The 27,289-nt window shown below is 39.5% G+C and overlaps 2 protein-coding genes across 4 annotated transcripts in view; both read left to right on the top strand.

Moving 5' to 3' along the window:
* Positions 1-16,898, top strand: part of htt (huntingtin) — a 97,844-nt gene extending 80,946 nt beyond the window's left edge. For 2 of the 3 annotated variants that reach the window (XM_088915478.1, XM_088915459.1), the window contains 12 exons: positions 248-387; positions 1,295-1,377; positions 4,109-4,239; positions 5,317-5,449; positions 5,564-5,719; positions 6,669-6,859; positions 7,963-8,077; positions 8,827-9,040; positions 10,294-10,399; positions 11,110-11,272; positions 11,744-11,904; positions 13,411-16,898. In XM_088915478.1, the coding sequence (XP_088771604.1) occupies positions 248-387; positions 1,295-1,377; positions 4,109-4,239; positions 5,317-5,449; positions 5,564-5,719; positions 6,669-6,859; positions 7,963-8,077; positions 8,827-9,040; positions 10,294-10,399; positions 11,110-11,272; positions 11,744-11,904; positions 13,411-13,624 (1,807 nt within the window). In that variant the 3' untranslated portion in view covers positions 13,625-16,898. The remainder of the gene's footprint in view (positions 1-247; positions 388-1,294; positions 1,378-4,108; positions 4,240-5,316; positions 5,450-5,563; positions 5,720-6,668; positions 6,860-7,962; positions 8,078-8,826; positions 9,041-10,293; positions 10,400-11,109; positions 11,273-11,743; positions 11,905-13,410) is intronic. The other variant, XM_088915469.1, reaches the window with a different exon arrangement.
* Positions 16,899-19,767: 2,869 nt separating this feature from the next.
* Positions 19,768-26,236, top strand: msantd1 (Myb/SANT-like DNA-binding domain containing 1). Its single transcript, XM_088919585.1, has 3 exons — positions 19,768-20,210; positions 24,167-24,447; positions 25,916-26,236. Exons 1-3 carry the CDS (start codon positions 19,953-19,955, stop codon positions 26,184-26,186), a joined length of 810 nt encoding a protein of 269 aa, XP_088775711.1. The 5' UTR covers positions 19,768-19,952; the 3' UTR covers positions 26,187-26,236.
* Positions 26,237-27,289: the final 1,053 nt, after the last annotated feature.

Genomic DNA, 27,289 nt, shown 5'->3' with positions numbered 1-27,289 from the left:
AAGACAATGACAGGAATTAATATTGGCTGTCTCATTGTCATTTTTTTTGTCTCAGGGTCAAATAGAATGGAAGCAGAACATTTAATGAACAAGGAATCTGTCTGGTTCTATAAATTCTGAAATGTTTAAATTTTAAAAACCGTCTGCAAGGAGATCAGTATATGATGTACAGTATGTGGCACAACAGGCCCAGAGCTTGTAAGAAAACACTTGGCAGATCTTTTTTTTTCTTTTCTCTTATTTTGAGGTTTGGCAGAAAGCTAAGTGTCATTCGAGGGATTCTGGAACAGGAGATCCAAGCAATGACGTCGAAGAGAGACAACATCGCCACACATTTCCCCTACCAGGCTTGGGATCCGGTCCCATCCCTCTCTTCAGCGGTCTCAGGTACTACAGGAGCTTCACGGTGTAGGACCAGTAAAGTGTTAGAGAGAAACACTCATTGTGTTCATTGGCAGTTCTTTTATTTTGCTGGTGACTTCCCAAAAAAGTCATTTAAATTGACTCAGTTACCTAGGGATACAGATGTCATCATTGTGAATTAATTTTTATTTGAAGTTGGGTGCTTTTTTATTTTTTTCAGAGTACAATTTCGACCCAGTAGTTCAAAGATTGTTGATTAAACTGTTGGTTTTGCTGTTGCTCCCTGTGTTTTAATGTTGGAGGTTCCAGAGAGCTGACGGCGGTGGGTATGTATTTAGCTGTGGGTGTCCTCCGCACGTTTTGGTGGTTTGTTATGATCACTTCTTTTACAAGCAAGTGTACAAGAAGAGCTGAAATCAACAGTGAACCGTCATTTCCGAAATTGAGAGGGACAGCACGTTTTTACTAAAAATTTATTTAAAAAATTCTGTTCTTTTCTTAAAAAATCGGTCCATTTCTTCTTATGCTGAGCACGATTGGTCGTGTTATTCATAATTTAAACTTTTCACAGGCGGTAGCTACATTAAGGATGTAATGTGCCATAAACATAGCTGCTAGTTCTTCATAGGAACAGACTTCCAGTTTGATGGGGGCACTGTTTTGCCTGTCTAATCCCTGTATTTTCTTTCATAGCACATGTTGATTTAAAGGTTGTGTTAGCCCTGTATTTATCCCTTGTGTTATAAACTACTCTTTTTTTTGTATGCTTAGGAATGCCAATATTTTAATTAGATATAGAGGTAAGCTTTTGGATGTACATTTGAAATATGAGCACAAGAATGAACTATTCCATTGTGCTCTTGCTAATTTAAGACCTGAATTCCTTTGCTGCTGTTGATTAATTCTAATGTGGAGTTGATCTGTATTTGAGGTACCTTGATAAGCCATGAGAAGCTCCTCCTGCAGATAAACACAGAGAGAGAAATGGGCAACATGGATTATAAACTGGGACAGGTAAGAACTATAATGTAATCTACTTAAGCAGGTTATGTGCTTTTGATAGGATAATATCTTCCATTACCATTCAAATTTTGAAGCCAAGGTACACACACAGTAAAACGTCGGATATATCTGCTTAGCAGCTCACATAGTGTTTCAGATTCTTGAAACATTTCAGTTATTTGGGAAGTGTATGTGAAATAAACTGGTAAGTTCTTTGTACTGTAGCCCAATGAGTCAGTTTCAGATGTGAAAGTCAGTTCTTCTATGCATGTGTGACCCTGTCTTAAGGGGAGCCTGGTATTAAAACTTGCTTGTCAACGTACTATACAGTAGTGTTGGCTTGGGAACTACAACTCTCATAAACGCACTGAGCGACTTCCCCACGGCTTCTACGTCAAAGTCCCTATTATGCCTGGCTGGGGTGATGTCTAGCAGGACCCTCCAAGTTCTGGCAGCTTCATGGTTGAGCGTCTTATGTCATTGGTGACACAGAAGGAACTCACACAGGATTCCTTTTTAAAAGCTTATTTTCTATGAAAATTAGAAAAAACATGGGAGTGTTTCTAGAGATATTTACAAGTCAGGAGTACAGCAGGCTGGTAGCGAGGACCTCTCTACCCGTCTCGTACATGTTATTTTCCCCAGTTTAAAACTTTTATTACAACACATTTAAACACAACGGAACATAATGATTTCTAACATTACATCACAATACACTTGACTCACAGCACACATACACTTTTCACCTTGCGACTTAACACAGTTACAGTAGCTAACAAAGTCCAGTATTAGTCTCTGTCAACCTGTAACCCCAAATACAACTTTGTACACCTTTAAAACAAATAGAAAAACACTTGAAACTTAAACAACGGAACAGTGACAGCATTAAACATAAAACTATAGACCTTTAAAAAATCGTATTACTTCAGGTTTACTGGTCTTACCTAAAAAAATAGAAGCACTATGGGAGGGTGTTTGGAGATTTTTGCAAGTTGGAAGTACAGCAATCTGGTAGCGAGAATCTAAGTAACTGCCTGCGTGAGGCGCTATTTCTGACCTCATCACCTGGTTACATATGCATGCCAACAAATTTATCGTGTAAAATTTTGTTTTAATTACCCCATGGGTGAAATTAAAACAATGTAATAAACATTTCTAAAGAGGTATATCTTTTAATAATATCTTATTTATAAGATTAATATCTGGGCTGTGTTCTTTACTTTCTTCAATTTGGCATAAAAAATATAAATGAATACTGGCAGTACTTTCTAAAGGAATATTTGATTTCAATGGACATTTAAGCGCTATGACACTGCTAGTCAGATTGTCCATCGAAATCTCCCCACTTTACATTAGGTTTGACTTTCTTGCAGTACATCATACTGAGTTAGTGAGGACATTGTCGTTTGCCATGGTCTGTGGAATGAAATATTTGAAATATCCTGTTCTCAACTCAGCCGGATTTCCTTCTGAATCAATCTGATTTATGTACTGAGATCTGAACTGCTTGGCAGGTGGTGCCGTTCGAGGAGAATTTGTGCAGAGAGTTCTGACAGATGGGGGCTAAGATGAGATTTATCTGCCCTCATGTAGTAAGAGAGCCTTCATAAATGATAGGATCTGCTGAATAGGTTACAGTTTTGCATGGGGCTGAGGCGTTATTTTGAGCGCTGCCTTGGAAAGTTTATAGAGGTTTTGTGGAATGAATATAAACGTAGGTAAGAATTTATGAAGTGAAGATGATTAATTCATATCCTTGCACTACTAAGCTGCTGGAAGAATAATCCTTCCAGTCTGGTTCTGGACTGTATCACTGAAGGCTACATCTGGCTAATTCTGACACTTGTAGGTCAGGATGCTTTATTTGTCCCTGCTAGTGGAAGGGAAAAGAATGGGATGTGAAAGTTAGGCTAGGAATTCAGGTCCGTTGTCAAGTCCTTATCCATAATTGGGGTTAATTTATGTTTTTCATTGGAAATTCCAGAACACCACAAGCTTTTTTTTCTCTTGGGGGGGAAAAAGCTCATTTTGGTCTGTGTCTGGTCAGAGTTGTATTTTAAGATTGTGCTTTTTAATCAGTAGTCAAAAAATCGTTTTTATGTGTTGCTGACAAAATGCATACAAACTTTTTTCCCCACATTTGAGTGTTGTTCAAAACTACCATTTGCTGAAAAGTGATCAGGTTGCATGAGCTCATACAGAACACATCTCATCACATTATGGCTTCGCAGCATGAGCAAGCTTTTATGCATCACGAGAATGGACAAAAAGCCTGCAAGCCACTCGTGAGTCTTGCTTGAGTGTGTGCAGGTAGTCCATTAAAAATGGGACATTTCCTCTGCCGTTGATATTTTTACATTTCAAAACCTAAAGGCGTTCTTCCCCTGGCTCAGCAAGTCAGACATCCTTTTTGGTTCTGCTTTTCGGCCCAACAGCCTACTGAGGTTGAGGAAAAGAGGACATGCCTGGAGAGTGGGGTCACAAGACTTAATTTCCCATTTTTGGGCCTCAATGTGACGGTAACAGCAGTAACCAAACTTGAACATTAAAATGGTGGAAGTGGCATCCCTGTGGCAGAAGAGCAACTGGAGAAAGGTCCCATGAAGGAAGTTGAATTCATAAATTCAAACCAATGTGGACGTGCCTGCTAGCAGATAAGGGACTGAGAGGGGGGGGATCAGAAAGGCCCGTTTCTTTGTGGGTGTAGTGGCTGGCTCTCTGTAAAGCCACGCTGTTGTTGCAGGTGTCTATACACTCTATGTGGCTGGGGAACAACATCACCCCCTTGAGAGAGGAAGAGTGGGATGAGGATGAGGAGGATGAGAATGATGCTCCGGCCCCAGTGTCGCCTCCCACTTCCCCCATCAACTCCAGGTCAGTTTCATCCTCTCTCCTAATGGGCAGAGCTCCCGGCCCATTTGGTGGAGTTGATGCTGTGCTCCTTTTGTTGTCTGCACAGGGTTAAGCTGTTCACAACGGAAAATCGTGCCATACAATACCTTCCTGTGGTAGGAAAAAGAACAGTTTGGACTATAAGGGCAGAACATGTTACTACTGATTCTGGCCTTCAAAGTTCTGACACATTTTTGCTTCTATGTAGAAAACAAGAAACACTGGCGTTTAGGTTAAGCAAAAGAAATGTTTTGATGTTGCTCTAAACCTGGTTTTCATTTAAAGGGTTAGTTTAAATAGTTCTGTAACTTGTCTAATTCGTCCTGCCAGCCTGTTGCTCATGTTCTGTTTATATAGGTTATCACTTGATAAGGAACAAGTAATAGGTTTATTCCATGCTGGAAAGTGAAGAAAAGAAAACGCAACATTTTGGCCGTGGAGCCTTCTTCAGGTGTCGAAGGCTGAAGGAGGCCCCACGGCCGAAACATTGTTTTCTTTCTTCTCTTTTCAGCATGGAATAAACCTATTACTTGTTCCTTTGCAGCCTAAGCATGCTGACGCAACAACCCACCTGAACTACTATAACTTGATAAGTTCATTATAATATTAATTTACATAATAAAGCTCAGAGGGAAAAAAATCTTGTGGCATGCGTTCACAGTTTATTTGGTGGGAATGTGTTGGGGATGTACATCACTGTCACACAGTATTATTCACCAATGGTCATGTCTCCAGTAGTCTGGTGTGATAGTAATTTGTTTCATGGATAGCAGTGTTGAAACACGTGGGCAGGTCTGTATTATGTATATGAGAATTTGTTTCTGATTGACTTGTCTGCCGAAATGAAGGATTAAATAAGCATGGTCTTTACTGAGGTGCAAAGGCAGAGAATTTTAGAAAATTTAGAAAAGCAATTTGGTATAGACAGGCATTTAAACCGCTAAGTGAGGCTGGCATTATAATGAGGTATAACTGCGTCAACTGAGAAATGCCACAGCAGCCAATGTCAGTACTCTCAAAATGAACTTCTTGGTATCTTGGTATTAATTGTCATGGCAGGAAACATCGTGCTGGTGTTGACATCCACTCCTGCTCGCAGTTCTTACTGGAGCTCTACAGTCAGTGGGTTCTACCCAGCAACCCCAGCAACAAGAAGACGCCTGTGGTCCTGATTAGTGAAGTGGTTCGCTCAGTAAGTTTCACATTTCATATGAGCGCGCTGGCCTGGCGAGGACATTAGGGTTTTTCCACTCTGTTGAATAAATGTTATTGATTTGTTTTTTTCCCCCACCCCACTCACCCTCAGCTTTTAGCGGTGTCAGACTTGTTCACGGAGAGGAATCAGTTCGAGATGATGTTCAGCACGCTGACGGAGCTCCAGAAGGTCCACCCTGCTGAGGACGAGATTCTCAACCAGTACCTGGTCCCTGCCATCTGCAAGGCAGCAGCCGTTCTGGGCATGGTAACCTGACTTGTCGCCCCTGAGCGGGACTCTGACCCTAATCAACACCATAAGACCGAATTATGTTTTCCTTGACTATTGCAATATCAAGGGAGCCGTGGTAGCTCAGATGGCAAGAGCGTCTAGCTCCTAACTGGAAGGTCCCGGGTTCAATCCCAGGTAGGGTCAGGCGATGTAGCTTGCTCTAATTCCTTCCAGACGGCTCCCAGGTCCACTCGGCCTGCTTTCCAAGTGAGTACCGAGGGCTAATCTTTCTGGGGGTAATAGGCCGTCCGGAGCATGATGCTGACCACATCACCTCCAGTGTTGGACGGTCAAGAAAAATGGTGGCCCTTGCCCCCCATTCCCCCATGGGCCTTTATGGCCTGAAAAGGGACCTACCTACCTTTTGCAGTACCAACCATTCTGGTTAGACTTTTTTACCAGACGATATCAAAGGAATGGGCTTTCCGTTCATGTGCACAACCTTCTGATGCACTCTGGACACAAAAACTAAGGCATTAAGTTTTTGGTTTTGCACACCAGTGGTAAAAATACCTTGGAAATTATTTTTCTTTCAGGATTATTGTAATTATTGACAGCTGTACCATATATGAAAGTGTTTAATATGGGACAGCTGAGATCATGTTGTAATGGATTTTCTTGTGAACATTTGCAAATGGTAGTTTGTCAGCTTTACTTATTGGAGGTTCTGCCTTTTCTCTGGCTTTACTCTTCCATTTCTTCGTACCACCCCAGTTCTGCTCTGCAGGGTCCCCCTGAGAAGCTGTGTATGCCGATCGGGTTGGCATGATGCTATGATCAGGCAGCAGTCTCTCATCAGCGTTGTGACATAGTGACGATGACAAGATGAACAATGGATTTTGCCAAACACAGAACAAACAAAAAGAACAGGCTCTGTAGAATGCGGACCACACGCAGAATCTCAGTTGTGTTTACCTCCTGTTAGGACAAGGCGATAGCTGAGCCTGTGAGCCGGCTGCTGGAGACCACCCTGCGCAGCACGCACATGCCCACCCGCATCGGGGGACTGCACGGCATCCTGTACGTGCTCGAGTGTGACCTGCTGGACGACACCGCCAAGCAGCTCATCCCCATCATCAGCGAGTACCTGCTCTCCAACCTGCGGGGAATCGCACAGTGAGATTCGCTCCGTATCCGTACACACTTGCAAGCACCCCAAAGACGACAGAAGTCTCTCAAGTGGCCCCTGCAGCAAACGTGCTTGTTTGTAGTGACAGCTGGCCCGGACCCTGTTGGTTTTGAGTCTGGTCTTGGTCACTAACTGACGGGGACTGGGGTTTCTCAGGAGTCATCATGCAAATTAAGTGAATGCTACCAGAATTGGATGGGCTCTAGTTAGTCTTGCCTGCTCCTGTAAGCTCACAGTTACATCAGGAGTCACTTTACTTTTCCAAGGGCCGGACTTGAATTTTGAAAAGTAGCAAAAGGGTCTGCTCATGCAGCTTTGAGAAGAATAGGTGTATACTCCCCATCCCTCACCACTCCTGTGCTGGTAGGGGCGCAGGAGCACTGAAAAAGTGGCTAACACTTGCTTCTTTCCAATTGGGAAACGATTAAAAAAAAAAAACGATTTGACACTTCCGATTTGTTTAAAAAGGAACAGAAAATAAACATCTAGCTTTCTTTGTTTTTGACAGATAATGTGATTTTCATTGATATGTACAGGGAAGATTCTCCCCTGCTTAATTTTGAACAGGATCTTCAGGCTAACCAGCTGTGCAGATACTATTGAATGGTGGCAGACTTTCCAAAATATGTTCCCTTAAATTTTTGTACAGTATGTCTTTTATTACCCCAAATACAATAGAAGTGCAGTATCATTTGCTTTTTTTATATGCCAGTGGAAGAAGTGATATTCTGTAGGCTTTATAATCCTACCACCAGTGTGACTGCTTGGCAGGATATGTATATTTTTAGATTTTTGTGCTTTGTAGAGGAGGTGTTTGCATTTTTTCCCACACAGCATTCTCATGGGGATAATTTGACACAAATTCATGCAGCCTGTGTAATTAGGCCGCTAATGACAATTTTAGAGGTCAGCTTGTTAAAGAGTTTCCTCAGCCTAAACCTATTACTGAATATTTTGACAACTGGTGTCCTCGGAAATTTGAAACAGATAGCAGTACTCCTCGTACCATTTTATGTATTTTTTTTCCCATAAATGTTCAAATTGTTTTTCAGTGATGTCACAGGCTTTTGTCTCCTTGTTCCGATTACAGCTGTGTCCACCTTCACAATCAGCAGCATGTGCTGGTGATGTGCGCTGCAGCCTTCTACATGATTGAGAACTATCCACTGGACGTGGGCCCAGAATTCACAGCTGGCATTATCCAGGTGTGGCAGCAATTTTTTGGCCTTTGTTTGGAGAGATATTGCATGGTGTCTGCAGCGTGTTATTGGAAGATGTTTAGAACAGAGGGCTGTGGGACAAATGTAGCCTCTGCTATACAAACCCCTATCCCGAAGGCAATCTTGTGTGATCCATCAAGTCTCCGAGAACAGCATCACCTAAAGCAATTCAGAATAATTACGGAAAAAACTAGTTCACTGACATCAAACTTAGAGTTGTTGTATTTATTCATTCTGGCATTTCTAGAGAACCCTTTTCTGAATTCATGTTTTAAACAGCCCTGCCTATGAAAATCAGAAGAAGCTGATAGGGATTCAGTTTACATGTTGTGTTTGCACCTCAATCATTTCTGAATTAAAGATATTTTGTTCTTTTAAAGCATAGGAAAATACACAGGCCTTTCTTTACATCCTTATATCTTATTCTACAAAATAAAAAAAGACCACATTATCCTTCTATGTTTGTTTCAGCCACTGCGTTCTTTGACATTAAGAATTATGACTCATGGTTGTTTGGAAAGCCTCAAGAAGATTTAGAGGCATATTTTATTCATGGCGCTACCACGCGTGTTAACACTTTAAGCATTGCCTTTCACTTCTGGGAGGAAACGACGCGGCTGAAAAGCACTCTGAAATAGTCCCGGCCATTAGTAAGCTTGAAGCTCTTTCCTACGAGGAGCAGCCATGAAACTTTGTGTCTCACATGTCTGACACTTGGGTGGGTGCTGTTACAGATGTGTGGCGTGATGGTGTCTGGAAGCGAGGAGGCCACCCCGTCTGTGATTTACCACTGTGTCCTGCGGGGTCTGGAGCGCCTCCTGCTGTCAGAGCAGCTGTCCCGGCTGGACGGGGAGGCACTAGTGAAGCTCAGTGTGGACCGGGTCAACATGCCCAGCCCTCACCGGGCCATGGCTGCTCTGGGGCTCATGCTCACCTGCATGTACACAGGTAATGCCAGCATCACACAACATGACTTTCCCTAGGATTTTTAGTTGTAGCCTTCATTTACATAATTGTAAGAAACTCACAAGTCGCAGCGCACGCCCATTACTGTCAGTTGTGTAGTGTGACACCCCTAGCAACTCAGTCATAGCGCTCTTAATGGCCCCTACGACTCTCTGCGACTCGCTACGATAAAATCAAACTGGTTTGATTTTCTCGTAGCGGGTCACAAGTCATAAGGGTGGGCAGTGAGCCGGATGTGTACTTGTGAGATAATGTGCCCATTATATTACACGTTATAGCGCAATACTAATTTGTTTACGGTATTTGTTTTAAAGACGTTTTATATTCTCAACTGTTTTATTTTTGTTAATTTGTTTCTATATTTATAAAGAAGAATTATATTTTTGAAGATGTTTATTTGTGGAAAACAGTGCCTGTGTGACATTTTTCAAGATGTTTCCGTGCTTTTTCTCCATGTTGTTTGTTTACTTTCATGCGGTGCTCCTCCTCTTATTCCGGTGTGTTCCACATTGAATAGCTGCCAAAATGAGGCGACCTCGTGGTACTTTCGCGGCGCAATACAATTTGGAACCGTGATGAAAAGTCGTGAGGGAATCCTGTAATTAGTCACCCACTGCGATTCCTAGCCGTATAATTTGACACCCTATAGGACAGAAAAGGAAGCGAGACTCAGCAACTGCAGTCATTAAATTTGACACGCTCTCTGACTGGAAGTCGTGTCGAGCCATGTATTGTGATGTCAGCTTAACACAGGAACAGGTAACACAGCATGGCCCTGTCCAACAGGGTTACAGCTTGTGGTGATGTCCGCGAGAAGCCTGTTTTCGTTGTTCTTCGTCTGCAAAGACTTTCAAACTGTAGTCCTCAACATTAAGGGACCATGCATTATTGATTCACATCATTGATGCATTTCATTTCTTCCAGTAAGAGGAACGAGCTTTTTCTGCACTTAGCAGTTTGAATCAAAGGCAGTCATTTTCACACATAAGAAAGCTTTTGAAGAACTAAAATGAGATTTTAGAGTGTTTAATAATTTAATTAGTACTGATTGAAGTGAAAAGATGGACCAGAGATGCTCAAAATGTATTACAAATGGCATATAATGGTTCTTCTCAACATTATATTTTAAGAGAATAATTTGGGTTTACCTTTACACAATTATTAGTTCTTCATCCCCAGATAAGAATCGTTGATTTCCTCAGTGCCTTGTTAAAACGGTCGTGTGTTCTGGACAGGGAAGGAGAAGTGCAGTCCGGGACGGGCAGCGGACTCCGATCCCACAGCCCCTGACAGCGAGTCTGTGATTGTGGCCATGGAGCGCGTCTCTGTTCTCTTCGACAGGTACGCCGTGGTTCTGGTGCTGGACTTCTTTGCCAGATCTCAAATTAAAAAAATCCTTCATTAGCGGTGATATATAATGTTGGATTCCATCTGCAAAGTTCTTGATCGCTCCGGGTTCTGTTTCTGGACTGCTTTTGTAGATGCAGGCGTAGGGTTACAGTAACCGGCAAATTGTCAGAAGTTACATTTGCATCCAATGTTTGTAATCGTTTTCACATATTTTAGAGGTTTGTTTTGCATGTTATTTAATTGGATCCAAGGTGAAATCTCATTGTTACAGTCATTGCCATTGTTTGATGGTTATCTCAGGGGTTAGAGGCTGGATCTGGTGGCTTTTCGATTTAAACATTGCCTTTAGTTTGATGCAGAAATAATGGATAGAGAGAACAGGTTGTGATTATGTGCTCTTGATTTGGGTCTTCTGCAGGCAGTCGGGGGAGGGGGGATTGTGGCAGAAGAAGTGCCCTTCATAGTTGTTTTTCACAGGGTTTAGTGTGCAGCCTCCTCTTGTTCTTCATTTTTCAGGAGCTGGATAATCCCTCTTTACTGTGCATTATATTTTAATGAAGAATGAATGGATCAGGCAACTTTGATATGTTGCACTTTTTGTGAGATCTTTTAAACATGTTGACAAAGGTAGTAGTATTGTTAGATTGGAACCAGTCCTCAGCCTTGTTGCCTCGTGCTCAGTACTGATCTTTCTTCCCCAGAATCAGAAAAGGCTTCCCTTTCGAAGCCAGAGTGGTGGCTCGAATCCTCCCTCAGTTCCTGGATGACTTCTTCCCTCCTCAGGATGTGATGAACAAAGTCATTGGGGAGTTCCTGTCCAATCAGCAGCCTTACCCACAGTTCATGGCGACTGTTGTTTACAAGGTCAGCCTGAATGCAGCTTACTGTCCTTGGTACTTTTACACCAGTCTGAAGTGCAGATGAAAAAACACAGTGAAGGTTAAATGAAAAGTAAAATCCTCTGTAGATGCCCCTTCCTCATTTCTCAGCCTCCCTCATGTCAGTCTTTGTGGAAGCACTTCACAGACTGACATCCTCCTGGTACTTGGGAACACCTACTTCAGTAGAAAAGTAAAATTTAAAATTAAACTATCAGGAATGCAGTTTCAATTTTTTATTGCCGCCAACCATTTGTATATAATACAGGTTGTATGGGGCATTCTGGAAGGTTCTGTAGTCTGCGTTTGTCAGTGAGTCTTCCAAGTAAAAGAGAGAGAAGCAATAAAATGAGGAGCATTCAATCAGATTTTAGTGGAATTGAATTTTTAACACTGTACAGTTATATGTATTAAGTCTTTCTTTGATATTACTTTCCTTTTTCCATCCTTTTACCAGGTATTCCAGACATTGCACGCTACGGGCCAGTCATCGATGGTTCGAGATTGGGTTCTCCTGTCTCTTTCCAACTTCACTCAGAGGACACCAGTAGCCATGGCAATGTGGAGTCTTTCCTGTTTCTTCATCAGCGCTTCGACTAGCCAGTGGATTTCAGCCCTGTATCCTTTAAAGCTTTAATTTAAACATATGTAGCTAAAATACCTTAGAAATTTTGCTTTAATTAATCCGTTTTGGAATAATTTTAAAAGGTGCTGACATTGTTTCCTTTTCAAAATGAAATATACTTCCGTTTCATGTCTGTAAAATACCATTTTAATTCGATGTCTTGCTCCATTTTATTTTGATTTTAAAAGCCATTTTTCCTCTTGCTAATGTAACTTTTCATTTCACTCTTACTGTGCAGTCATTTGGTCTTTTTCATCTAGCAACATTACATGATCTACAGTAACTTCCTTTGAATATTTTATTATTAATATATGAAATGTGTAATACAGGATTCCAATTGAATGTCCCACTGCCATATTTGGCTTCTGCAGGATATTTTTACTTAGCATAGCATATACTGTATACTGCAGTAACTGAAAGTAAATGATAAGAGGTGTTTTTTATTTACTTATAAATTGTACTTTACTTATATTTATTTATAAGTCAGTAATGAATAATATTGACAAATGTTCAGTAGACTGATTTTTTGGCAAAAAATATTTAAATATTTTAATAGAATATTCAGACATATCCAATTGAATGTTCGTGTGGACGTCACAATATAATAATAATAATAATAATAATAATAATAATAATAATAATAATAATAATATATAATAATTGCTGACACTAATGTAGCACTTTTCTGGACACTCCACTCAAAGCACTTTACAGGTAATGGGGATCCCCTCTACCACCATAAAATATACATCAAACATGCATCTACTCCACCATGTAGATGTATATTTACTATATAGCTAACAGCTATAACACCCTACAACGCACAACTGACAACCCACTGAAGCTCAGCAGGTGTGTCCCAGGTGTGGTCAGTACCTTGATGGGAGACCTCCTAAGAAAAAACTAAGGTTGCTGCTAAAGAGGTGTTAGAGACCACTCTGTGGTCTGTGAGGGTCCTAAAGCCCCAGTATAGTGACGGGGACACTATACTGTAAAAAAGACGCCATTCTTCAGATGAGATGTAGAACAGAGCCCCTGAGTGTGTTTCTTGAAAACAGTAAGGGTATTAACCCCAGTGTCCTGGCCAAATTTCCCATTGGCCTATACCCATCATGGCCTTCTAATAATCCCCATCTATTAATTGGTTTCATCACTCTGCTCTCCTCCCCACTGATAACTGAAGTGTAGCTGAGGTCTGGCACCCTTTGGCTGCTGTTGCATCACCCAGGTTGGGCTGCACATTGGTGGTGGAAGGGAGTCCCTCTAAAGTGCTTCAGAGTGGAGTGTCCAGAAAAGTGCTATATAAGTGTAAGGATATTATTATGATGATGTTTGGATTTTATTTTTTTATTATTATCATGGTTTTGCTTCCTAATTCCTGGCTACAGAATGGATCTAACACACTCCTTGTGCATTTTGTTGCTTAAACGGGTAGATTATGGCTTTCGTTTTAACTTCTTCATCTTCGTCACGCCCTTTCCTTAATCCACGTGTCTTAGCCTTCCTCACATAATCAGCAGAATGGGGAAGTCGGAGCTTGTGGATGTCAACCTGTTCTGCCTAGTGGCCATGGACTTCTACAGGCACCAGATTGATGAGGAGCTGGACCGGCGGGCTTTCCAGTCTGTCTTCGAGATTGTGGCCTGCCCGGGCAGCCCCTATCACCGACTGCTCACCTGTCTACAGAATGTCCACCAGGTCACCCCCTTCTGAGCACAGAGCTCACTCCTGGCCCAGAGAAAGGGAATCCCTGAGCCTTTCTTGTAAGATAAGACTTGGAAGTCCCTGGCTGAATAGCCCTGTCAAAACCCCACTACCACCAGCCTCATCTCCAGAAAGGATTGCCTGTTAGAAGTTCAGAAATCTGGCACTGGTCATGTACAGTATGGTTCTCCTTGTACTTCCAGCTCCCAAGCCATTCTGTGCTTGGAAAACAGACCGAGTACTATTCTGTGTCTAAGAGTTCTTCCCGCACTTCAATGATTGAAAAAATAAAATCCGAATAATCTCTTTGAAGGCCTTGTAGGGCAAAAACAAAAAACGTCATATACAGTACTTTAAAAAAAAAATGCAGTACTTCTATTTTTGGGGTGTGATTTGGTACAGAGCATAAACCAGATTGTTTAATGTCAAGGTTCCCTACTGAGAAAGATTAGAAACCTGCTTAGTTATCGCCATAGATTTGTTGTTTTTAATATATCTCGCCTTCAAAATGGAGAAAAATACAAGAGTGGGGATTAATGTTCCTTTCAAAGTCATACTGTATATACATAGCCATAGAACACTGCTTTTGTTATAGAAGAGGGTGAGATTGTAAAGCAGGTAAATGCTGAAAAGAAGGTAATCAACCCAATTTTAGCATGTTGTAATAATCTCCTTCCCACCTTGCAGCAACGTGGTGTACAGTATATAGTGTCTGTGTCAGGGGGGGGATTAAACACTTTCGATGGCGTATTTTTTTTCTTTTTTTATTCTCAGGATGTAAGATGTGATAATACCAACTGGAAGTGTCTTTTAATGAAAACATTTCTATATCATGTAAAGTCTGTACAATTGTAAAACCTGTGGTGCATGGATCTGTGTTTCAGAAAACGATTTGACACAAAACCACTTCAGGCCACTGTTTTTGAATGTCTTTCCATCTTTCTGTTTGCACACGATGAATGAAAGGAGTCAGTGATATGTGTGTGTTGTGTGTTTTGTTTTCTTTTTACGTGCAGCGTTCTTCCGGACTAACTGGGTATAGGAGAACTCGATCAAGCATGAGCTCATGCGTGTCTTTTCTTTCTCTGTGGCAGTCATTTAATGCACTTTGTGCTGAAGACAAGCCCCGTATCTTCTTGTCATGACTGCTCACAGTGATACACCGTGACACAATTATGCCACAGACTCACCTGTTTAACCTTTCTAGGGCTGGTCTTCATCCACACCCAGTTTCACTATACCTGCAGTGACATCACTTAAAGCAGGTGAAACATGAAAGAGATGATCTGAGCATCTGATCATTAGAATCTAATGATCAGGAAAATGGAGAAAATCCCAAAACTGGAACATGATTACTTCTCTTGGTCTGTGAACATGTAAACATTTGTTTTAACAAAGATCTGACCACTTTGTCACAAACTGTGCCTGTTGTTATTATTGTACTGTTTACCAAAATATGTTCCAGTATCATTTTATCATTATATATGCATAGACATTGTGTTTTCAAAGGACATTGATTATACTAATATTTTCATATGCTGATCAGAGTTCTGCTGTATTTAGGTACTAAAACAGTGTAGCTTGCCTTATATTGAAAGAACACAAGTCTTTATGTTCAGTCCTAATTTGGTGAAAGGCTAGTTTTAATTGGAGAATGGTTTACTTTAATGTAAATAGGTATAATAGTTAAAGAATATATATATAGGATACCTATTAGAAGAAGAAGCATGCTATATAATATTGAGCCCGCTTTTGAATTACTGTAAAACACTAATTTTATATGTAGGAAAGGCTTTGTAAGAGAGATTTACTACTGAAGAGGACATTATTGAGGAGAAACGCTATCCAAAGGGAACTTCTTATTTACTGTATAAAAAGCTTTGACAAATCGTAGTTGGTACGTAATCCATGGTATGCTCACAACAGTATTTCCTTTTAATACGTTCAGCTTCATTCTTTACAAAATCTTCATACCAGTGTTTAAAAGCTTTAAATCCAATTTTTTTACTTAAAAATAACTGCATTGTAATGTTCAAACATAGCAGTAGCTTTATCAATATTGCATTATGTCTATATTTATTGAAATTACAACAAAGGCAAATGGGTCAAATTAGACAAAAGCATAAGCAAAATTATAAACAAACATAAAAATAAGTGAAAAATATTCAATAACATAGGTCACTCCAGTAAAATTTTGTTTGTAGTAATATGCTGTATTTGCACAGTAAACTGGCTTGGCTTTTGAACAACTACATTGTACACGCAGATCAGGAAGCATTCTCTACAAATCTCACTCATGACCGAAGTATGAAAACGCCATTTTTGCTGAAGTGAAATATTTTGTTGAACGAAAAAATAACATTGATCTCGTTGAGGGGAAGAGGGTTTAGTCCTTGATACCATGGATTCAAACAAGAAGCCAAATATAAAAATGACCTTCGGATTGCTGTGGTTGAAAGGAAAGACATGGCTGGTCTGGAGGGTAATTGCAGTTTAATGATGGATTGTACCACATAACATCATAATTTTATTTTCATCATCTTTATCATCTCTTTACCAGTACATGCCCGTGTACATGCCCTGTTTTTTTGCTTTTAGATGCCCAACAGTAGGGGATTCATTCAAGTTCTTCACTTCAACATTTGCTTGTTTTAACAAAGAACATTTCCCTGTTCTGAACTGTAAATAAACAACTTCGGAATTCCTGACTCCCTATCTAGTGCCGTAGTTTTGTTTTTTCAGTCGTTTCATAGTTATGCAAATAGGTTTCACGTAAAACGAAGCGTCTTCAATCAAACTTTGTATGTGGGAAAGATGCGTTTCCACTATGCACTCTTTCTGGGAGTTTCTGGTAAGTTTCTGGGATTTGGCAAGATTGGGTTGTAGTTTGTGTGTGTGCTGATATCTTCTCTTTAATTATCAAACAGCAAAACAAAGTCCCACATGAAGATGTTACTCATCTGTGTCAGAACAGTTGCTCTGGAGTTTTCCCACATCACACAGCTGGCTGCCCCATCATTCCAGACTGTTTTTTTTTCTGTATAAAGCTGTCATGAGAAAAGTCTGGAGCCTGTACTGGAATGTGTTAGGATTCACACTGCAGTAAATGTATAATTTGGTTGTGTTGTGTTTATAAAGATTAAGTTGCTGGACTTAAAATAGTTTTAAAACGTCTCCTTTTTTCGACAATTGTAAATTTGGGGCATTTTCACTGAGAATTCTCAGTTGCACGACACTATAAAATGTACTAACAGTTCTTGAATTATTAAAATGTCAGAATTAATTCACGTTTAGTCCTTCTATGTTTTTTAATTGAACCGGAACAGCTCATTTTCTAAACAATTGGTCTACAGACGACCTTGTGGAATCTGTTTTTTTTTTAATTTTATGCTAGTTGAGGGGTAATAGAATAGCAAGGCAATTCCATTTTTTCCATTCCCTGCTCCCAAACCTGTAAATCTCTCCAGAGTGATAACTCCTTCCCTCCCCAGCCACAAAAAGCCAAGAATCCCATGGGATAGCAGTATGAGGGGGTAAATCCTATAGTCTATTGGAAGTTTCAGATCTATACTCCTGCAAGAATTTCACATCCCCCTTATATGAATTATTAAGGTATTATCTAAGATACTGTATCTGTTACCATTGCATTCCTTGAGTCTGTCTTTTCACTGTGAAAGTTTGAGGTAACCTCCAGCTATTTGAAGATTAAATCATTGATCACATCTTAAGAGAATGTAATAAAAGTTTACATTCACTTCTTGGTAATATATAGCTACTTTGTTCTATCAGTCTGTTATATCGAGACATTTCTACATCTACAATATGGAAATACGTTGTATTAGTATAACATGAGCTACCTTGAACAAACGCTTCTTTTCATAATTTCACACCAAGGCAATGGTAGTTTGTTAATGGTTCTTAATTTAAAAAAATAGATATTTACTGTAAAGCTACTTGGAAAACATTGCTGAATTTATTGCAAGAGTCATGAGTTGATTCATAGGCTAAAAAACTGTGTTTTTGGTAATGGACGTTCATGGACCCAAGAAGAATTAGTCAAACGCGTGTGACTCGTGTGTGTGTGCTGCTTTTGGAGGACGCCTTGTAAAAAAGTTACGTTAAATGATTGCGACTTCAGATGTATTAAAAATCTCCTATGACAAGAGATGGTCTGTCACAGTGTCTGTTTACGCTGTGTTCCTGAGGAAAACTCCAGGCTGTTCTTCCTCTCCTGCAATGATGCTTCTTGGCTGTGGACATTGAGTTTGCACAACTGGGTGAAATCGCTCTGCCAAAAAACTACAACAGCTGAAACAAATGTCCTTAACTGATGAGATTATGGTAAGTAATGACTACACAGTGCTGGCTTAATCATCTCATTAGTTCCGTCTGCCGCTGCATGTTTCGTTGAAGACAATCTTTGGACTGTCTTTGCTGTGTGGATTTCAAATCGCTAAATACCAAGTGGGCTTTCACAGTTCCTTCAGTCGAGCAGTCGAGGTTGTTGGAGCTTGTATTGTCCCTTTAGCAAAAGACTTCAAGCTCTTCCATACCTCTGCCACAAGTGTCTAAAACAGAATCAAGTGGGTTCTGTGATGAAGACCGCGCAGGAGGTCTTTTTGTTTACCAGGCGTTGCAGGTATAAATCATGCTTTTGAAATGTGTGCAGTGTAGTGGATACAGTACATGGCATTATAGTGATTCATTCACTCATGCATTGTGAGTGCTGGTGGAGAGCCCAAACTTAGTCAAAGTGTTGGCCCTGTGGAATGTCACTTCACAAAGAGGGACCATGCAGTGTTGCAAGATCTCAGCGTAACAAGATATCAATGTGAAAATACCACCACTGTGGATGAGTATTTGGAAATAACTGGGGATGTGAAAGTAAGAGAATGCGATGTCCCTGAGAGTGTGATGATTCTCATGCAATTTGTACAGTAAATGACATTCCAGAACCACTTTATCTGAAGTTTGGAATCAAACAAAAATACCATCACTGAAAAAGAGTATAAAATTATCTCTCGGGGGAAGATAAAAATCAAATTGTAAAATGAATATTTGTACATTGGATCTGTAAGGACCACCTTCTCTGCAGACTCCTGGGCTTAGTCACTGCCAAGTTAGCTCTCCTGGGTTCTATAGACAGCAGCTGTCAGCTCTGAAAATCAGATTAGGCAGAACCTATTTATTAAATTTAAACTGAAAAGTATCAGTATCGAGTGGTGGGTGTTAAGGGTTGCCTTATAACGTGTGTAAGATCAGATCTTTTTTTATTTTGTCAGACTGGGATTAAGATTGTATACACAGCAATATCTTCTTAAAACTTTTAATACAACTACTAGCATTTTTAGGATTGTGAGACACTAGTTTAAGCTGTATGAACTTCCTCATAGTTTGAGTCGTCTTTCTTCATCTTTTGATGCTTACAGGATTGCTCGTTATCACTAGCCCAATATATCACTAGCAAAATATACTGCGGTTTCTTAAGATTGTATTAGAACACAATAATGAAAGGTGAAGTATAAATAAAAAATCGGACTGTTTCTAATTTGGGTGTAATTGTGCCGGGTTTTTCAAGTGTTTTTAAATCCCTTTTACTTATCCTTCTGCACACTCCATCTGTCGATTATACCCAGTTGTCGAATCCTCTCCTAACCTTGAGCGCTTCTCACAGCTCTTGTATTTTGGCAGTTTTTGCCTTTTAATGCTGCTTTTTTGTTTCTGTTAAAATCTGTCTTTAATTTAATACAGTGCCATGCATAGTGTACATTTTTAACCTTTTAAAACTACTGTAGCTTCATGTACAGAGAAATAATTCACATTTCTCAGTATGTAATTACCCTGATTTCTTTTGAATCCCCTACCCCCCCCACTACCTTACTTAAAAGCTTTTAAATGTCATTAGGTGTTGGATGAATTCCCTGGATAAATGCATGTTGCCAAGGGAACAACATACACAGCTCTCTGTTCTCCAGTTAATAGCTTTAATCTTGATTTCCTGTCAACTCTGGCCTACTTTATTGGCTTTCAGCTAAAAGCTTTTTGTTACAGTGCTGAAGGGAGCTGGTAGACAGTTACCAAGGCAACTTGACATCACAGTGACGAACTTCCCCACTTAAAAGCTTTTAACCGGATCCCTGATTCACAGACCTAGGCCCCATTTCCAGGCCTCTTAACTGTAATCTCTGGGAAAGGCTGAGCTGCTGTTGTCATACAGCCCCTCTTAACTGAAAGGCCAACAAGCTTATAGTGTGTGCAGGTCTTTGAACAGAAAGGATTTATTTTCTTTCTTTTTTTGTTCACCAAACCTACATAAAAGATTTTGTTTTCTTTTAAAATGGCTGCAGAGGAGAACTATAATTACATAGCTTCACCTCAAAATGAAAAACACAGAAGGGCCAGAAACTGGACAGAAGCTGAAATGAAGGGTTTGGTGTATGTGTGGGAAGAATATGTCACAGAACTGAAAAAAGCTAAAAGGAATGCTAAAATATATGAAAAGATGGCTAAAAGATTTTTTGAACTCACTGGTGAACATCGTCACAGAGAAGAAATTAAGATGAAAATTACAAACATGACATTTCAGTACAGGCAAGTATAAACATTTATATCTCTCGCATGTTGTGAAGTGCTTAGTATACAAAGATGCTTAGTATGTGAAGATGCTGTTATGACTATGCTTCATATTCTGTAGGAGGATAAGTGAATATACATGCAAGACTTGGATGTTATCACAAAAAGTTTAGTTAACTCATTGTATGCTTAATATTGTCTGAAATATTAAGGTGATCTTTTAAGCTTAAAAGATTTTTACAACCTGGGAGTTTTGACAAGATACTTCTTTTAATATATGAATCTGCACCTCCTAGATAAATAAAATGTCATTATGAATATGCATATATTGTCCTGGAAGGGGAACTTAATGAAATCTTTTCTCAAGATTATGCCATTTTTTTTACATCACAATCACAAACTATGTAATTATATACCTGCGCAATTTAAAGTGGACATTGTAGCAGTCAATCAAGTCTTAGCTGACTTAACAGACTTTAATGAAGTCTTCTCTGGGAGAATGGGGTCTTGCCGTCTTTAATATGCCCTTCTGTTCATATCACACTGCAAACTCTGCCATACTACAGGTGTTAAACAGGTCAAGGAGTCACTGTATTTCTGAAACCCAAGAAGACCGTGGACATCTAGTGCCCACCCCACGTTCTTGGCCCTCTGTCAGTTTTGACTGTGGAAAACCAGTCCCCTTTGGCTGACATGGGTGACACGACTCATGCCCAAACCTGCCTTCTCAGTCAAAGTGACCTTAGAGAAACCTAAAGGAACAGAGAGTGAGAAGAGAACCAGAGTGCACAAGTGGAAAAGTCAGGGAAGTGTGTTCAAACTGAAAACGGGAGGCGCTTTTTTACACAAAGTGTTGTGGGTGTCTGGAACAAGCCACCTAGCCATTCTATCAATGCTGAATCCCTGACGTCTTTTCAGAAAAGATAAATGAACAACTGACTTGCAAACAAGCTGGATGGTCCAGATAGTTTCCTCTCATTTGTAATCTTTGTTAATGTTCAGTTATAAACATGTTTCTCCTCTATGGTACTCTTGTCTGGGAGTACCAAACATACAATTCTCTAAACTGCAGGTCTAACCTGGAAAAGTTATCAAATTATTCTTAAATTGTTAAAGAAAAGCTTCAGTTCATTCACAAGATGCTGTATATCCACAGTTCACTGCTACACAACACTAAGAGGAAATCTAGCACAGGTTAGCAAACATACTATGTCTGTGGTTCATTTTCCTAACTGCTCAGCATCTGCAACCACTGGGCAAGGTCAGATGGCCGCCTCTGAATTCTCTCACTGACTTCTTAGTTTCAACAGGCATGACAATCTTACCTGGAGACAGACATCCTCAGCTTATCTAGTCCAAGTCCTTGCGGAACCTCAGTCCTAACGCCATTTTAATTACTTAGTCGCCTATAAATCATTTAAATAAAGTTGCTGTATGTTCAGTGAACATAAGCCTTTTGAACACTCATGTGATTGAACATGGCCTTAGAAACATTCTTTTTCAGTTTTAAGTGCGCTTACACGGGTCCTCTCGTATTTTGCTGTTCAATCTGAAAAATTCCACTGGGTTGACTGTCAATGCCCTTGAGGACTTCGAACACTTGTATCGAGTACTCAAACAATATTCTCTCCTTCAAGATTTAAAAGGTTCAGTTTCTGGCAGTGTAGGATCCTTAAGCCCTGGAATGTATGGAGCTGCTCTTCTTTGGTCTGATTCTAGAGCAATAATATGTCTTCTATGAAGTGGTGACTCAGTATTCTAAATGAGGTCTTACTGTACTTGTGCATTATACAATTTCAATATAATATTCCGTGATTTCAATTTGGTGATTTTGACTATATATACAGTCTATATCCTAAAATAGCATTTTTCAGAAGTACATTTCTTTATCTCTCTATTTTTCATTCTTTATTTAATTTTATGTTTTTGATACCTGCACATAAACCCTGCACTTGTCTGGTGTGGATGTCTGGTGCCCAGTCTTGAAATTTAATTGAATTTGAATTTGCAATTTGAGAATTGATCTTCAAAAAAGGAATTTTATTAAAAGGCTTCTGAAAATCTAAATACAGAGAATGTATGATATGTTGTGTAACCCTTACTATTGTTGCTTGTTCAAAGCACTCTAACTGGTCGGTTAGGCAAAATCTGCTCTGGAAATCAGATTTCCATATCATTTAGTTCCCATAATTGTTTCCATAGACTTACAGTACATGTAACAGATGTCAGACATATTGGTCTGTAATTACTTGGGCCAATTTTGTCATCACAATTCTTATGGATTGGCACCACACTGGCAATCTCCATTCCCTTCCACCCCTTTACAACGATTGCTGTAAGAGTTGTATCAGTGTTTAAGAATAACACCTCTTGTTTCCTTGAGTACAATTGGTTAGATGCCATCAGGCCCTAGGGGTTTATTAATCTTTAGTGCCTCTCGTTCTTGAAATGCAGTATTTCTGCTACTTCTGTGTGAATTCTATTTAATACAGAACATTGACCTTCTGCTTCCTGAAGCATGGTGTTGAGTTCTTCCTTAGTGAAAAACATTTAGAAAAAAAACTAGTGTATCAGTCAATTTCCTTTCATTGTTTTGACATTTCCCATTATTGTCCTAAATGTATTTTACTTCACCCTTAGCTGTTCTTTTCCAATTGTGGTACTGAATGAACGTCTTATAATTTATTTTAGGCTCCATAGCAATATTCCTTTCAAATTCTCTCTTGATCTTTCTCATTTCTTTTTTTTACCTGTGCTTGATATTAGTCATACTCATTTTCTTTAACTGGATCCTGTTTCTTTTCAATCATGTCAGAAATGTCTTTCTTTTCCCTTATATTTTTCCTGAGTGATTTGTTCAACCGTTAGCAATACTGCTTTGTTAGCTTTTTATTCATCTGGGCAATCTTACAACAGTTTGCAAAAATCAATCAATTGGGGCCTAAAGCCTCAGAAATATATAGATGAAATATATAAGTAGTATATGAAGCCTTGAATTCCCAACTGAATTAAAAAATAAATTGTCTCTGCATTTTAGCCTGTCAGTCACTTTAACAAGTTTTCTTACACAATAAAGAGAGGGAAATGACAAGTCCTGTATTGAGAACACTGCTATACTTAAGATATTTGTGTGTGCCAATGTATGCATCTCTATATGCTGGTCTTTGAAATTATTTGGATGCTTAGAAATGCTATACTGTATTTATATCTTGTATCTGAGGAAGAATAGGAATAAATGTTATGTATTAAAAAGGAATTTGCCTTCTTTGGAAAAAAAGGTCCATAGAGCATATCATCCTATGGATTGTTGCTGTAAGCCATTGTGTCCAAAATAACTTTCCTTCTTTTCAGGCACAGCTGTACATACTCTGGGCATTCAGTAGTATATTACCGTCTGTTTCTTCTCATGGAGGCATATTTCTCACACACAGCATGTCTATGCAGCTCACTGGTTGTAGTGTAATTTAGTCAATCTGACTGTATGTTTAGTGTTCCCATCCCAAGGGGCAAACAGCCATCTCACTTGTCAAGTTTTGCATTTTATTCTATTGGAATTGTGCTTACAGAAGTCCTTACATTTGTCACCTCCTGTGTCCTACTGTACAGTATACAGTATATATTAATATGGGTCCATGGGGTCAGTATGCTCCAATTCCCAAGCTTGTACAGAGCTTTCCGACTGTGAGCAACTTTATACTCTAGTAGAGCTTCACAAAGTACCTGAAGTAAAATGTCTTTAAAAAATCAGACCTGTTGTTTTTTTTTAAACAAATACATGTGTGTTATTAGTGGCTGAGAAGATTTTTTGTCCAGAATGCTTAGGATTTCAAAGTTCTTCATTATAGAATAGATGTGCCTCAGTAAGATCTGTGTACTTGCATTATCTAATAGTCTATGTGCAATATATGCTTTCTGTCTCCATTGAATGTGAGTGTTGTACAGCATATTAAATATAATACCCTGCTCTTTGCCAGGAAGCTAAAATGCACAAGCAATGGAAACACAACAGCACCTGAATGGCCCTACTACAAGTCCATTGACAAAATACTTTCAAAAGCACCAGAATCCAGCGGCTTGCACAAATACGATGTTTTGCAGTCAGGGCCTTCGACTTCTCAAACTGAGGCCTCCCCCTCCCTCCCCACACACTCTCCTTCGGCTTTCCTGCCGGAATACAACGGCTCTTCCGAGGAAAGAGAGAGGAATGAAGAAGCAGAGGCCTCGGACAGTTCCATCAGTTTTAAGTCTCTAGAGTCCAGGTAAGGAGGTCATATTTCAGGGAAAAAAAACAATTCTGTGTGCAATTTCAATATCTTTGTCAACGTTCTTTTTTGCTTAAGGCCGCAGGTTATTTAATTTGACGCGTCAACCTTTATAAGAATGATTTTTCAGGATGTATTTTTCAGTTTGTAAAGCTTAAATCCAATTGGAATTAAGTGTAATTAAGCAAGGAAGCATGGTGGTTAGTGGTTAGTAGTTACTACAGTAGTTACTAGTTAATAGTTACTAGAGCGCAGAGCTGCTTTGCAGTCCTGGGGCCCTGGGTTCAATTCCAGACCTTGGGTGCTCTCTGTGTGGAGTTTGTAAGTTATATACCTATTTTCTGTGGGTTTTTTCTAGGTGTTTTGGTTTCCTCCCTATGTCCAAAGATATACTGATAGTTTAACTGGCTCTTGTGTGTGTTTGTGCTTGTGTCTGTGTGACTGACAATGACAATAGTGTCCTGTCCAGGGTGTTTCCTGGCTTGTGCCCTTTACTTGCTGGGACAGGCTCCGGCTCCCCCATGACCATAAATCGGATGAAGTGTTTAGAATATTGATGAATGGATGTGCTGTATTTAACCTTCAAGGTCAAGAATATATCTTGACCCTTTACACTTACAAAAATTGTCAAACCCGTCAGTAGCTATTAAAACACAAGATTGACTTTTACTCTTTTATTATCAACAATTATAGCAGATACTCCTTTATTCTATTTTGATTTCTTTAACCACATATTTGAACAGATTCCTGTAGAAAATAACCTATCCAGAAGACACAAATATTTACTGTATTTTACCTATTATTTTGACTACACATTTTTAGGTGTTGACATTGTGGCAGCATGCCTAGATATTCAGTTCAAAGTGTAGTTTTGTTTTGTTTGAGTTATAATTATTTTTTTCTGCCTAAGCTACATTTATTATCTCCCCTCTCATAAAAAAAGAGACATTCCTGTTCGACTAAGTTGAAAATGGGTATTACCTTTGGTACAAAAATAAAGTGCAAAGTATACAAAAAGGGCAAGAAAGTGGTCCAGTGTCAACATTTTGAGACAAAAAATAAAATAAAACAGTCCTCTCTTAAAAAAAGGCCAATGGTGCCCACTCAGTAGCCTTGTACCAGCAAAAAATAGTTATCTATACATTACTTTGAAAAAAAAATATTTTAAGTGGCCATAAACAAAAATGTCTATGAATGTTTCATTTTTTTCCTGACATACACTCCATGAAGAAAGTTCAGTTCCATGACAGAGAATCATTTTAATTATTGTTTTAGTACAACGCCATCAATCCACTATTAGGAAGCTCTTTATTGGTGGTAAGTGTTGCAGCATCCTGGAATCATGGAGCATGTTCTAGAAGCATCCTTGAAGAGCTGCCAGTTCCCACACATCAGCACACGGGGACGATTTCGGGACACCAGTTAAAATGTTTCAAGTAAAAAAAAAACAAATCCTTCCTTTCAGATCTGAACCAGTACCGCTGAAGAAAAAGAAAGTGCTGAGGTCCACGCTGAAGAAGAAGAAGCTGAAGCTGATGGAAGCCATGCTGGGGGAGCAGAGGAAGATGAGTCGTGCGGTGGAGGAGACGTGCAGGGAGGTGCGCAGAGTCATGCACCAGCAGAACTTCCTCCAGGTGCAGAGCCTGCAGCTCCAGGAGCGAATGATGAACCTGCTGGAGAAGATGATCTCCCCTGCGGCAACACAGAACTGGCCCCACGCTGGGGTGAAAGACTAACGCTGGAAAAACACACAGCACAGAGACTGTCTGTTAATCCCTGTGAAGCTTTCTTAACTGCTAGGAGTCATCCCACCTAGCTGCCGGATTTGGCACAACAGCAAGCTTATGACTGGTGAAAGAACCCACAGTTCTGGTATACTAGTAATTCACTTGTGATGTGAGACCTAACTGACTATCTCAATAAAAAAAAAAACAATTTTTTTTTTAGAAATGATTGAGGTGTTTCTACGTGTTTTAAATATATAGCAAATTAAATAAATTGTGGGAAACAAAGGCAACAGGAGAAAAAGACATTTTTAAGAATACTAAATAGTAAAAAATGAGAGATGCCCTTCTGACCCATTAGTAGTTTATTGATCCCAGGATCTTATGTAGCTGTTTCTTGAAGGAAACCAAGGTAGCTGCTTCAGCCACATGGCCGGCTAGCTTGTTCCATACTCCCATAACACTTTGGGTAAAGTACTGCCTCCTATTCTGTTTTATTTTATACCACTATCTAAGATGGTTCTACTGTATAGAAAAATACCACTTTCTGGAAACAACATTTAATGAAATTGCAGCATCATTCCTCACAGCATATCTTTAAGACCATAAAAGAATTAATAGGACAGTGTTGTTTGATTTTAGAAACTTAGAGTTACAAATTCTGGTTGACTTCTGTATTTTTTTGCAGAGCACAGACATGAATTCAGGTTGGTATTTCAACTCTTGTCTCAAGCACTGCAAGAAACCTTGTTAACATTTCACAACAATGTCTGACAATGTCACTGGTTGTCTCAACTATAGTACTGTATATGTACATCTGTACCAGCTCCAAGACTTTTTTACTGTTTCTCTTCAAACATAATTTTCAAAAATGTTCAGATCTTGTTTGTCAGTTTGTTACCATCTATAGTACTGTACATATTCTTCAGGTGTCACTCCACTCTTTTAAAAGCCTTTGTAGTGCAGCTATGTTCTTTATATTTATACATTCATTATTTACTCTTTATGCACTAATAAGGAAAGTTAAGGAAACAATTAGTAGAAATCATTGTTTATACAAGGTTTTATTGGTCTGCCCCACAAAAATGCAATCCAGGTGTGTTTTTATGTGTTTT

Source organism: Atractosteus spatula, chromosome 1 (assembly GCF_055471065.1).
Source record: "Atractosteus spatula isolate fAtrSpa1 chromosome 1, fAtrSpa1.hap1, whole genome shotgun sequence".
NCBI classification, from domain to species: Eukaryota; Metazoa; Chordata; class Actinopteri; order Semionotiformes; family Lepisosteidae; genus Atractosteus; species Atractosteus spatula.
Note: the sequence above shows the minus strand (reverse complement) of the source record. Positions and strands in the feature narration are given on the sequence as shown.